Source organism: Primulina eburnea, chromosome 5 (assembly GCF_022965805.1).
Source record: "Primulina eburnea isolate SZY01 chromosome 5, ASM2296580v1, whole genome shotgun sequence".
In the NCBI taxonomy this organism is placed as follows: Eukaryota; Viridiplantae; Streptophyta; class Magnoliopsida; order Lamiales; family Gesneriaceae; genus Primulina; species Primulina eburnea.
The window spans coordinates 9,838,263-9,852,832 of record NC_133105.1 but is presented as its reverse complement, the minus strand read 5'-3'; the positions used below and the strand labels follow the sequence as shown (position 1 = coordinate 9,852,832).

Genomic DNA, 14,570 nt, shown 5'->3' with positions numbered 1-14,570 from the left:
CGATGTAACTACCATCAATTCCATCATATTGCATTTAGTATTGCACCTTTCTCTTACTAGTGCAGATGAAAAACCCAATGATTGATGTTTTAACTGATGAGTAAGATAGTAAAATCGAATACTAACTCAAATTTTTTAAACTAGAACACATTCGAAACATTACAGTAGATACCAATATATATAATTTTTGTTATTACTAACATATATTAAAATATTAATTGGTTCTTTGTCACGAGGATGCATTCAACTCCACGAACGTCAGAAAAGTGTGAAGATTTGAATCAAAGTCTCTACCATTAGCATATCCGAGGCATCAAATATATGCTTGAAGCGATGATCACCATTAGTTCTACCTTTCAGAATAAATAATATAATCGGGACAGGTCAGGAGAATCATTCAAATCACACAAATAGATTGAGACATTCATCAATCTAGTCAAAACTGGAATAAGTTACTTCATAAGTTGAATTTAGGATCCAAAAATAAAATGACCAACCAATTTAAAGTACTGAAACATCTCAAAAAAAAAACCACAAAACACAAAAGTAAAGACTAAAGCGATAGCTGACACCACCACTTGCATGCTCTGATAGCTGTCGACCTTCTCAACACTTGACTTCCTTCAAACCATGGCCGAAGTATAAGAATGTTGGATTAGTGGCTCCATCCTTGTAGTAAGCAAACACAACGGTGCAGTCATCATGCATGCTCTCTCCGACGAAACTAGCCAGGAAGAAAAAATCTCCGTGATTAAAATCAAAATTCTTGGGTCAAAAAAGGCAGGGGTCGCAGAGCAGTTTGTACATGGAAGTACTTGAAAAAAGACTCTTAAAGACGGTGATATTTTTGGATATAACTACGAAAATATCGATTTTACAGTATAAATAAAAGCTGACACATAAGCATCCAAAGCAACATTTGAAGCTTGCTTCTTGATTTCTACTTCTTTACATGTGTTTTGGAGAGTAAGAGCACAACCAATCATCACTTTTCAAAAAACCAACATTTTTTTAAACAGAAACGCTTTTTTTTTATGCCAACAACTCCGTCCAAATGCAATCTAAGTCAAATAGGCCATGTCCCGATGACATTCCGGAACGAAAAAAATTCAGAAATAATGAATGAAATACGATTATTTCTTACAATTGAAGGTCTTTGAGCTTTCCAAGCAAGAACTTGGTTGCCCCCTCGATGTTCTTCTTGAACACCTCCAGCTCCTCCCCTTCGAGCTTGGCTGTCAACAGCTTAATGTACTTCTTCATATAACCAATGAACTGCTTCTTGTCAAAAGCAGGTTGCTCCTGTAAAAGCATTACAATTAGATCAAATATTGAAACTCACAAATATAACATACGAAATAAAGTATGAGATAACCAACCTGGAGCCTGAATGTGTCAACAATGTCGACTACTTTTACAGATTGATCATCAACACCTTCTTCTTCTTCGCCTCCTTCAGCTGACGGGTTTGCACCAATGTCTACATCAACTGCTCCCAAAGTAACCCACTGTAATTCACAGGTAAAAATGCAGTCAGATCGAGTAAATAAGAATCAATTAAACCCCTTTCCAAAAGAAATTATCTGAAAGAATCCGAAAACATGATAATGAGGTGTAATGGGGAGAAAATCTAACCTTTCCCTCGACTTCCCAAAGAATCCCATTCTCGATTTCCTTGTATGGAAATGAGTCCGAGAGGAGTTCATCACCTGATAAGTATGAACAGTATGCATCAATGGAAAATATTTTATTATACAAGCAAGAAATCGAACACATATAAATCAATATGTTTTCAACAAATCTCATGCATGCTGAAATAACTCAGATTTATAAACAAAATCAATAAGAATTCAAAAATAAGGATATATACACCACACAAAGTTATCACAAAGACCACTATACTTTAAGAAAATAACATGATCCGGTAAAAGATATTTGGAAACTCATCAACAATCTTTATCCCCAACAAGTTAATTTTCTTTAAGCTTTCTTCTGTAACCACAAAAAAAACAAGTTTGCTTTATAAAATGACCAATAAACAAATCAGAAACAGGATTATAAAAAAACAAAGTTCAAGCCACAAGCACACAATACACCGCCAGGAAACAAAACTTCAATTCTTTTTTTCTTGTCAGCATGAAACAATTAATATGACGCATGATACAATGAATAAAAAATTTATCTTTCTCATCGTCACTCAAGTTGTTAACAAATAAAATTTACTCATCCAAAACAAATAGTTAATTAAATCATTAATCAAAATTCAACGCGAACGGTGGAACCACCACCTATCAATTACTCAACAAAGAACATACAATAGTTTATCCTACAGAGATATTGATAAATACGAATAGCCCAAAAAAAAAACAAATAAAACAACCAAAAAGCTAAAAAAGATCCACACATGTCGAACAAAGATCAGATCTTTGAAACAAAAATAGCCGAATAAAGAACCATAGATACAAAAAACAGTTACTTAAACAAATCAACCAGAAGAACCCAGAGATCCAAAATTCAACAACATAATCAACATCAAAATCACGATTCATCAAAACCAAATCGAACCCACATAACAAAACACACAAACTCGAACACGGATCTATAAAAATCATTAAAAAAACCAAGATAAAGTAAATCGACACCCACAATTTCAGATTAAAAAATCGAATAAGAATCAAATCACCTGAAAGCTTATCTGTATAGACCAACATGACTGCAAGCTTTGCGCTCTCGTAGATTCCTCACACACGAAAGAGAGAGCAAGAGATCTGCAGAGAGAGCGAGAGAGGGATGAAATTGTTACAGAGAGGGAGTATTTATAGGGGCGAGGGTTTGGACGAAGAAGAGTCCGACTCGGAGAAGGAATCTTTTTTCATTATTGCCTAAAATAGACATGTTTTTCCCTTTTATTACGAATCTGCCCCTTCCCAATAATTTTAGTTCTCTCTCAGGAGTGGGCCGGGCAAATTTTAAAGTTCGTCATATTTTAATATATTAAATTGAATTATTCAGGTCAATATCAAATTAATTCAATTTTTTTAAAAAAATTAATACATAAAAAAATTTCATAATATTTTAATATATTAAGTTGAACTATTTGGCTCAATATCAAATTAATTCATATTTTTTAAAAATTAATACATAAAAAAATTTAATTTTTTTTGGGCCACTCAGTTTTCAAATTTGAGCTTGAATTTTAAGTTCTGTAATTTTTTAATATTTTAAATTGAACTATTCGGAGTAACAAAAAATTAATCTTTTTTTTTAAAATCAATACATAAAAAATTTAAATTTTTTTGGATCGCCCTAGCTAAAGCCTGGTGGTAAACATAGACAACGGCCATTAGTCCAACATGACACAATATCATACCTGTGATTTTTAGATGTCAAGTCGAATATGAAAAACTTAGTCTTCTAAATGATAAATTATTTTTTCATCAAAAATGTTTTTTTTTCCCTAAACATAACAGTATAATCTGTGTGTGGACATTTTCCAACTAATAATTACTGATGTTTTAATCAATATTTTCGTGATTTTTTGAATCATTAACAGTTAAGACAAACTAATTTTTTGTATTCTCTTGATATTTATTTTTATGTTAAACATTTTCGATAGTATTAATATTATTTTCTGCATTCAATTATTTTATAAACAAATTTCAAGTAATTTTTTTTACTATCGCTATCATTTTTATGTATGAATCATGTTAGCAAACACTAATCCTAATTATATTCTAAATCCAAATCCAAATCTAATGTAAATTCGAAGTGTTTCAAAATTCTAAATCCAATCATATGAAACCCGAAACGAATGAAATTCAAATATGAATCCGAAGCCAAAGCTTATTTAAGCGATCTCGTTTTCTAGTTTTTGCCTCATCAAGAGCTCCTTTAAACTCACTTTGCCACATTCTCTCTCGAATATCTCACAAGAATCATCCATAGATCACGATTATGAGTTCAGTTCTAGCCATAATCAGATCCCCCAAGGTAGTTCCATTTTTTTTTTCTTTTTAGAATTGTTGTTTTTGCTTTTGTTGTTAATCCATGTGTTCTAATGTTTGTTTTGATTCGTTTATGTGAAATCATACAATTGAAGCTATTGGTTTGATTTCTTCTTGGTTTAGGGTTTTTATGTAGGAGGTTTTCTCAAAAATCTTGTTTATATACATCTATGAACCTGATAAACAAATATACGGAAGCAGATCGAGTGTAAACTCCAATCATTGAATAATTTATAAGTATTCTGTTTTCTCCCAATTGAAGCTTTCTAAGCACTCCAACTTTCTCCATATATGATGTTTTTTGTTCTTATGAAGTGTGTTTAGGGACCTCAATCATTGGTATATATAGATATTTCTCATACAATCAATGAGTTGATTGAGAGCTCAATAGTTAAAAGAAGAGGCGCAGGCATGTCTTAATTTTTTAAAATTGAGTCGGCACATGACTGTTTGCCAAAAATGCAGAGTATGACCGTCCCCAATGAAGACATGTTTATTCTTCTTTTGAATATAATTGAAATGGACCATTTTTTCCTTACATTCTCCCATTTTGTCCATATCTTATTTGCCATAGGAGAAAATCTTTAATGTATCACAATGCTTTATATATCTCAAATGTGTATAACTTATGAATAAACCTTATGTTTATTCGATATCTAACTTTATTGATATTTTCGAATCAACGAATGTTTGCACATTAAATATGAGAATCACATCAGAGTTTCATTAATTTTTCTTACGACAAAATTACATAAAAAAACCAAGTCCCATCATTTTTATATGATCCTTACAGTGTGTTTGGCAACCAATATTTGAGAAGATTTCATGGGATTTGGATTTCAAAATCCTATTTTTACTGTTTGGCAAGGTGATTCAAAAAAAAGATTCGGATTTGTTTAGAATTTTATGGGATTTCAATGAGTATATCCAAATCTCATCAAATTTGATAAGATTTGGTGGGATTTAGATTTTAAAAACATACAATTACTTTTTTATTCAACACATCATTCTCATCAACAAATCATTCTCCAACAAAAGTTTTTACATGGTTAAGATTTTTTTTTCTTTTTAACTTTTTTTAGAAGTTGAAAGATTTTGTTTAAATTTTATAAGTTTCGTGTGTTATTTACTGATTAATATAATAAAAATTATAGTAATTAACAAAGCTTCTTTTTTACATTTAATAATTAATTTTTGAATTTACAAACACAAATAATAGAGAAGAATTATTAATTTCTAAAATTCTTTGGGTTATTTATGTTTATATGATTTTTAAATGTAGCTTAGTAAAATTTTAAGATTCTAAATTCGAATCTTTTTTTTCTCCAAACAAGAAATTGATTTGTAAATACTATTTTTAAATTTTAAATCAAACACCAAATGGAATTTCAAATACTTGAATTTTTAAATCCAATTCCAAATCCCATGAAATACTCCAAAATCCTAGTTGCCAAACACACTGTTAAAGTTCAATGGTGGCATGTCCTTAGTCAAAGGATCTGCAATCATCAATTCAATACAAATGTGATCGATTATTAATTTCTTATCTTTAACGCGTTCTCGTATGATTAAATGCTTAATATCGATGTTCTTGCTTCGAATACTACTTTTTTATTTTTAGCCATAAAAACAACAGCTGAATTGTCACAATCTATTCTTAATGGCTAAATATAGAATCCATAATTCTAAACCTCGAAATGATAACTCTTTAACCACACACCACATGAGGTTACTTCAAAACAAGCTACGAACTCAGTTTCCATAGTAGAAGTAGCTGTCATGAAACATCTACTCATTTAAAATGCGGAAATATTTTTTTTTTAAGAAACATTTAAATAAATCCATGCAAACAATCCTTCTTAAAATCATCGTTTGAAAATAAGCATCAACATTTACCAATAAAATGAAGCGGAGTAAAATCTTAACATCTACTGTAAAATAAAACAGAGTGAAAAATAATCATATCATCTCAAAAATCATAAATCTTGATGTGCGGAAAAATCATAGGTCCTTGGGTCATGTCGCCCACCAGTCCCGCTTACTCAGAGCTCAGCACCTCCAGTCACTCACCTGCATCACACACGCCTAGTGAGTCTAAAGACTCAACACACCTGCACCGTTAATAGCAAATACATATACGTAGCACACAGCAGTGAAAAATATCATACTCAACATACCTTTCATGAACTTTAAAAACGTAACATAATCGTGTCGTATAAAATCATGACGTGTCAAAACAGCTCATCGTTAATCATCTTTCATCGTTCATCGTTCATCTTTCATCGTTTATCATTTATCATTTCCTTTGGTGAATTCAGTTCATTAGAGGTGACTATCGTACATCATCATTTACAATGGATCCATCATACATAGAACTGCGGTACCGGCCGGCTGTTGGACATCAGTGACAGGATTACCATCCACTGTGCCTAGGCCTCATCATCATCATCATCATCATCATCATCATCATAATTTACATATACATCTTAAACATTTACATATACTTCGATAGCCACAACTAATTCTCATCATTTAAAACATTACCATTTTCATCACTTATAAAAATCATGAATAAATGCAATTTTTCTTAAATCCAAGCATGCGACGTATATCTTCATAAAATCTTAAAATCGTGATCATGATGCATAAACATTTAAAATATCATAAATTTGTGCTCGGGGCGCTGCCAGGACCAAAATCTCACCCCGGGTGCAAAATGACCATTTTGCCCCTGGGAATCCAAAAATTTCCGTTTTACCCCTGGACCTCTAAAATTGACCCGAAGGCTCACCAAACTCCTTAAAATATCCCAAAACATTATTAAAAGCTTCCCTAGACGTAAATTCGAGCCTAAAACAAAACTTAATCGATTCATTTTAAAACTTGGACCGGGGTCCCGATTTTAATCCGAATCGACTCGAAATACAACCAAATTTTTCCTTACTTTTTAACACATCTTACACACACTATAAAGCTCCTAAAACTTCCACCTTAGCCCCTAAAACTAACGGCCGATGAACCAGCAAGTCGTTGGACTCTAATTTCCCCCAACAAGACACGTAAACCATCATTCACCCCTCTAAACCTTTGTGCTGGCCCTTCTCCACCGAAAACATCCCTCAACCTTTTACCATATCTTAAAAATACTAAAAGGTCCCTAATACTATAATACAGCCTCAACAATCTTCGGCTGCAACCTCTAAAATGGAACAAAACTCTCGACTCATCTATTCTATATTCACCTTACAACACATGGCCCCCAATCTCATTCACCTTTCGGTCCCCTCTAATCCCACCACCTGTCCAACCTTTAAATCTCCTCCTTAAGACCATAAGGACCTCCTAAACTAAGCCAAACCAAAGAGAAATGCGGCTGCAATAAATCATACGTAAATCCCGATCACTATCCCAAACGAGAAAGCCCTTCACTCCTACACTTCTCGGCCCTCTCTCAAATCTGTCCAAACTTTGTGCCAGCTTCACAACTTTGCTCTACCCTCCTGTTCGTTCCCTTAACTTCAACAAAACAACGGTCCCTTGCACAAATCCAGAAAACGTGAGTGGTGCTCGTAGAGATGCATGGAACAAGGCAAAACCAATAAATCCTCATGTACAGTTGCTGGATCGAGAATTTCATGAATGGACAAGCATATAGCAACATATATATAACGTGTATGATGCATAAAGGATGATACAATGCGTGCCTTAGACGATTGAGGAGCAAGAACGAGAGGTAGGAGGCGCCGGGAGAAGCTTTGCTGCAAGAAACTTTGACAGCCGAATTCTTTCTTGGAGAGGTTCTACAAAAACCGAGAGAATATGTCTGAAAGGTGGGTGTCGGCTGATAGGGAGTGGTAAGTGATTAGGTTTAGGGTTAGGTGATAATTAAGTAATATTTAAATAGCTAAAAAAAATCGACTAATGGGCATTAACTTGATAATTAAAAGTTTAAAAGGATTTTAAACCCAACAAGCTTAAAAGTAGTCCCATTAATTTCAAACGCACTCCTGAAAAAATATTTCGTGTTGAAAAGATTTTGAGAATATTAGCTGAACCATTAAAAAGTCCCCCAATTCGTAAAAATTGCGTACCGATGAAAATAAAATCTTACGGGTAAAAACACCCAAAAATTCTCATTTTTGTAAAATACACTTAAAAACTCTTTAAATTAATTTATAAAAATAAATCGTGTAATAAAATAATTTTCTTGAAAATTCTTCGTTCTCCGATCCTCGTTCGAATATGAAATGCACCTAGAAACCCTAATGCATGAACTTTTAAAATTTCATTAGTTAAATCCTATTATGCATGAATTATGCATAAAATGCATAAAAATAATTAAGCACATAATTTAAACTAAATTGCATGAAATTTAAATAAATCATGAATTATATTAAAAACACAAATTAACGAAGTAAACATACGTTTAATGCTTTAAAAAAATATCAAAGAAATTTAATAACTTGCATGCATATGGTTCACGTGGACCTTCAAATTTTCGGGACGTTACAATCTTCCCCCTTAAACTGAATTTCGTCCCCGAAATTCGCTTATCCTCGATAAACAAAAAGTTTAGACTCTTAATTCTAGTATCCCAATAACCTACGCTTCTGTTGTGATACTCTGATAAAATAAATGTCGAGTTGTCCTTACGTCTCCTCAATCCTAATTAAATTGCCTACTGAATCCTTGATTGTGAATCACAATTTAAAATGACTTATGGTGACTTAGTGCCTCGAATTTTAAGTTATCTCGCAGTTCCTCATAATAGAGATGGATGTCCAAACTTATTGCACCTCAATTTTCTCATACCGTACCCATAATGTTCACTAACCTATTACATTAGCATTTAGGCAGTTCAACTTAAGAAATCTTAGCCCCAAAATTTACTGACTGACTTCTATCCTCAGTAATGCGCTTAAAATTTAAACTTTATCTCAACCCCATAACAAAATTAGCCTAAAGTACTTGAATCAAATCTTTATCTTACGGCACCAAACTTACGTAACTTAACTAATTACAAGTGTATCCCAATTATTAAATTGTTTCAAATCTTAAATCCCGAGTATGATAATCCATAAAACCCAAAATGTACAATACCGATTTTCTACCTATATTTTAAAGCCCTTCAAGTCCCAATTACATGATTAAATTATTTTCTTTTCAATTACAATATAGTTGAGGCCTAAGACTCTAGACTTTCCTCATTGAAACAAATGTCGCATTCTTGCGTAACCTCAATGCTTAATTAGTACTAGCGTATAAAACTTAATAAGTTATCCTATGGTAGAATTAGACTAACTTTAATAACTCAACTTCACTTATAATCTGTAGACTTCTAAAATCCCCATATCAAGCTTTTAGATTTCTTACTCGATAAAAATTTTAATATTCATTCATTGATAACTTATGTTGAACACAACTAATTCCTGTTTTTATTTCACCCAAAAATTTCCGTATGAGAAAATATCCTATAAATTTGAAATTCAAACTTACCTAGTCCAAATATATTTGGATGAAATAATTCCAATACACATATCCGCTAAATCTCAAGTTTCTTAATGACTTTTAAAAAAAAAAATTCCTTAAGACGTGATGTTCAACTCACTTCTTACATGCGTTTAACAAGTTCCATAGCCATCAGTCATTCCCAATTTTCTAGAAAAATTAAATTCCAACAAGGGTATAATTTTAACTCTTAAGATCATGATTAAAAATTATGATACATCAAACTTAAGTTCTCAATTTTTTTTTTAGCTCCATGTTTATTCTTATAACTTAACGAACTGATCAAATTCACCTTAAATTATCATCACTTTAAATTCTTAATTTTCCACAACGTTATTTCACTAACACTTAAATTTTCAAACTCAAGATTGGTTCATCCTACAATGTCCTTGATTACCATTTCTTATAACATTATAACCCACATATCTCAAGGTTCCAAATATCCCTTCAAATCTAAATCATCAAAAATTCTGGTCACTGAAACTATTCCTTCTCACTTAAACAAATCCCCAAATTTCTTAAAAATTGCAAAATTAGTTCTTACTTTCCTCGAATATTATCCGAATTTGTCCTTAATCTCGAAATCCAACAATTACTCAAAAGTTCTTGGCGTTCCTAATCTCATTTTATAGGTTTCTCGTAACATAAAGTTCAAAAATCTTAAGATCATTAGACCCACGATAAATTCTCATAACCTCGAAAATTATTGATTTTACCCATGTGTTACTCAAAGTTCGAATTTAATCTTCAAAATTTGCAATTTGGTCCTTAAAATTCTCGAAAATTACATTTTTTTTTGCCATATAACTCCTCAAAATCTGCATTTTTTTATAAAATTTTTCGACTTGTACTCATTAAACCTAAAAATTCTCAAAACTAAAAATTTAATTCTAAAGTTTGGTAAATTCGAAATAGTCAATTAGAATTTTATTGTTGCACTTAGGTCCTCAAATTATTGGTTAATACAGTTAGGTCCTTAAATTTCTCAATCCTTGCAATTCAATCCTTAGGTCCCTCTAGGTAGAGCATGCATCCTAAATAAATTCAACGTTTTTATACTTCCAAAGATTGTCGTAGTTTTCGAATCATTAATCCTTACATGGAATCCTCAAAAATTAATTTAATTAGCAACCACGAACCATCAATAATTTCTTAGAAATTCTACAAGTCCCAAAAGCATTCATAATTTTCAAAATTAACTTATTACCCCAAAGAGTAGAACATCAGTACTTCTAACCTAAAATCAATATAATCAAATCATTATCAACTTTTCCTAAAGCCCAATATTCGAATTCGTAGACACGTCCAATTCCAAACGTGACCAACATGCAATTTAATCTAGTTTTTAAAACAGTAAATCCTTAAATCATAAAAGCAGTTAAACATATACCGTAAATCATCATAAAGTGTAAATCATGTTAACATGCATGTGATAAGAGTAAAAATCATTTAAAACATTTAAATCATAAAAACTTACAGACTTGAGGCTTGAAGACTGAGCGGCAAAACTGGCGGTGGCACAACCCTATACAGGACCCTTGCTCTGATACCAACTGAAACATCTACTCATTTAAAATGCGGAAATAATTTTTTTTTTTAAGAAACATTTAAATAAATCCATGCAAACAATCCTTCTTAAAATCATCGTTTGAAAATAAGCATCAACATTTACCAATAAAATGAAGCGGAGTAAAATCTTAACATCTACTGTAAAATAAAACAGAGTGAAAAATAATCATATCATCTCAAAAATCATAAATCTTGATGTGCGGAAAAATCATAGGTCCTCGGGTCGTGTCGCCCACTAGTCCCGCTTACTCAGAGTCCAGCACCTCCAGTCACTCACCTGCATCACACACGCCTAGTGAGTCTAAAGACTCAACACACCTGCACTGTTAATAGCAAATACATATACGTAGCACACAGCAGTGAAAAATATCATACTCAACATACCTTTCATGAACTTTAAAAACGTAACATAATCGTGTCGTATAAAATCATGACGTGTCAAAACAGCTCATCGTTAATCATCTTTCATCGTTCATCGTTCATATTTCATCGTTTATCATTTATCATTTCCTTTGGTGAATTCAGTTCATTAGAGGTGACTATCGTACATCATCATTTACGATGGATCCATCATACATAGAACCGCGGTACCGGGCGGCTGTCGGACATCAGTGACAGGATTACCATCCACTGTGCCTAGGCCTCATCATCATCATCATCATCATCATAATTTACATATACATCTTAAACATTTACATATACTTCGATAGCCACAACTAATTCTTATCATTCAAAACATTACCATTTTCATCACTTATAAAAATCATGAATAAATGCAATTTTTCTTAAATCCAAGCATGCGACGTATATCTTCATAAAATCTTAAAATCGTGATCATGATGCATTGATCGAGCAAAACTTGCACTATGAATTCCCAAAGAAAATATGATTTTGTATGCTAAAAACGTAATCGCAAGTGCACGATGTCAAGTAATAGTATAGTGTATATGAATACGAGTATCGTTCCACTGGAGACTGTCTTTAACAATTATTATTTTAGTTATTAAAACTTTAGCGACGAAATTTGATTGTTTGTTTTATGACTAATAAAATTCAAGAAAATTTAAATAAACAAGCTCAAAGATTAAATGATGAAATATGAATGCTAAATCAATGGATTAAATTTCAAATGATAAAAGAATTTGTTGGGAATTCTGGTTCACCTACCCCTTATGGATTAATTAATTCGTTCGATTGTGTTCTACGCTTCCGACAGGATTTCCTATTCAATTGAACACACTCTCTCGAGCTATGCCAAACTAATTCACTCAATGAAGTAATTAAATGTCTTTAATTATTTATCAAGAATGAACCGCATTTCGATTGATGAAATCCCCTAGTTTTCGACCCTAAGGACTATGACTATCGGCACGTATCCAATTTCATATGTCTATGCAAATTGTAGATCCACAGATTATACTACTCGATCCTATCACTAGTTATTCTCTCGAACTCACTCGTGATATAAAATTGTCGTAAAAGTTAGCTACGCTCAAACGACACAATAAAAATCGTAGTACAATCAAGAATAAAGCACAACTCAAAATATAAGGTTATGTTTCGGATGCATTTTCTCGCGCTCGGGCGCCAACTTTCTGTAAGGTTATGTTTCGGATGCATTTTCTCGCGCTCGGGCGGTAGAAAAGCACCGCCCGAGCGCCAACTTTCTTCTCGGCCCTTGAATTATTCACTTCTCGCGCCCGGGCGGTAGAAATGTACCGCTCGGGCGCCGCTTGTTCTGTCCAATATTCTTGAGCTTTCCACCTTTCGCTCTGATTTTCGTTCTCCGATCATTTTTCCTGCAGATCCATCATACACAAGTGAGACATAATCAAAAGCAATTAATTACTATAAAATGAACAAAAAGTAAATGAAATGCATGCATGCGCAATGTAAACACAATTAAAACTAATGCAATAAACACGTAAAAACACCCCCTATCAACCCCCTCATACTAACCTTTTGCTTGCCCTCAAGCAAAACAGGTTAAAGCACGAGACTCTAAACAAACACAACAAAAGTAAAAGACTCAAACAAGAACTAACCAACACAATTAAATACCAATGGTGAAGTGACACGTTTATGTTCATGCCTCAGTTTACTTTCCCACTACCCATCATAATCAAGTCAAGTCGCAACGAATACTCATTCTCGTCTACACATAAATATCGACACAAATTTGAACGTGTGTGTGTGTCATGATGGGTCTAGTCATTCGTACGTCAAATAGATCAATCATCAAACATGCGAGTCACTCAATCAACAATTCAATACAAGTCTCACTAGCATGCATCCCCGTGTCCATTTATCACTAGCCTTAAATTGAACTTTATTCAACTTTTAAGTGCAGATAAAGGTGTCGAAAAGAAGGAAAATAAGCTCAAATGGCTAAAAGTTGGGAGTACACCGATCATTTTCATTGTGCAATCGTCAAGACTTATCGTCTGACTTTCCTCATCTCCTTACATCTCCAATTTTTAGCCTAGGAATAGAATTTCATTCCTTTTATTTCGGCTTCCCCTCACCTTACATCTCTTCTTTCTTCTTTTTTCATTTTTTTGTTTTTTTTTTGAATGCACAATTTTCACACATGTACTCCCTAGGCTAAGAATATAATATAACTTTGGATTACAGCCGGTTGGGAGTATGATCTTTTAATGAGTGCATTGGAACGGAGGTAAAGGTAAAGTTCAAGGCAAATCAAATTTTCTCATTCAAGGCCCCACATAGCGACTTATTTTCACGGGTTTGCATGCTAAATCAACTCATAAATGGTGCCTTTCAAGTTAACCACATAAAACTTTCAAATTTCACCATTATTCCTACAAAATTCTAGCCCCCACACATATGTGCTCAAAAAGTTCAAAATTTGTACCATAATTCATGCTTTAACAATCACGAGTATCATTCACGACGTGACCCAATCAATATTTTTGTAAACTATCAATTCGCGATCATCATTGGCTCATAAACATGTCTTCTCACCATAAACGACTTTAAACAACATAAATACAACGACTTAAAAACCAATTAACTAAACACGCAAAACAACCTAACAAAACAATCTACCCCCCCTCATACTAGAGTTGTGCAATGCCCTCATTGCACAAAACGAAACAAAAACTAAGAACAAAAAGAACCATGAATGCAAATGCAAAAGAGAATATGCAAAATAAAAAGAAAGGGGAAACAGTAAACTCCCCTGATCAAGGCTCATCCTCGTCATGTTCCGGCGGTTGCACTCCGGCGGCACCCCCGTGCTGGTAATAATCATACTGGAACCGGAATGGGGAAGGAGGTAGCGGAGACGGCGGCACGGTCCCTGGTTCAGTGCCTCCTTGCACAAGTAGCGAGCGCATCATGGAGTCAATGTGCGATAGATGGTCGGTGACATATGAGTTGAATTGACCCTGATACGTTTGGAAGGCGAGATTCTCAGCCATCATATCGGTTTGAGTTCTCCGGCGGGGTGGTGGTGGACGGGGACGT

At 33.4% G+C, this 14,570-nt stretch overlaps 1 protein-coding gene across 1 annotated transcript; it reads right to left on the bottom strand.

Annotated features, from left to right (window-relative positions):
- Window positions 1–402: 402 nt before the first annotated feature.
- Window positions 403–2,853, bottom strand: LOC140832954 (translationally-controlled tumor protein homolog). The gene is made up of 5 exons (XM_073197278.1): window positions 2,684–2,853; window positions 1,636–1,709; window positions 1,380–1,508; window positions 1,145–1,302; window positions 403–724 (listed from the first exon to the last, which is right to left on the bottom strand). The coding sequence occupies exons 1-5, from the start codon at window positions 2,709–2,711 to the stop codon at window positions 607–609; spliced, it is 507 nt and encodes a 168-aa protein (XP_073053379.1). The 5' UTR covers window positions 2,712–2,853; the 3' UTR covers window positions 403–606.
- Window positions 2,854–14,570: the final 11,717 nt, after the last annotated feature.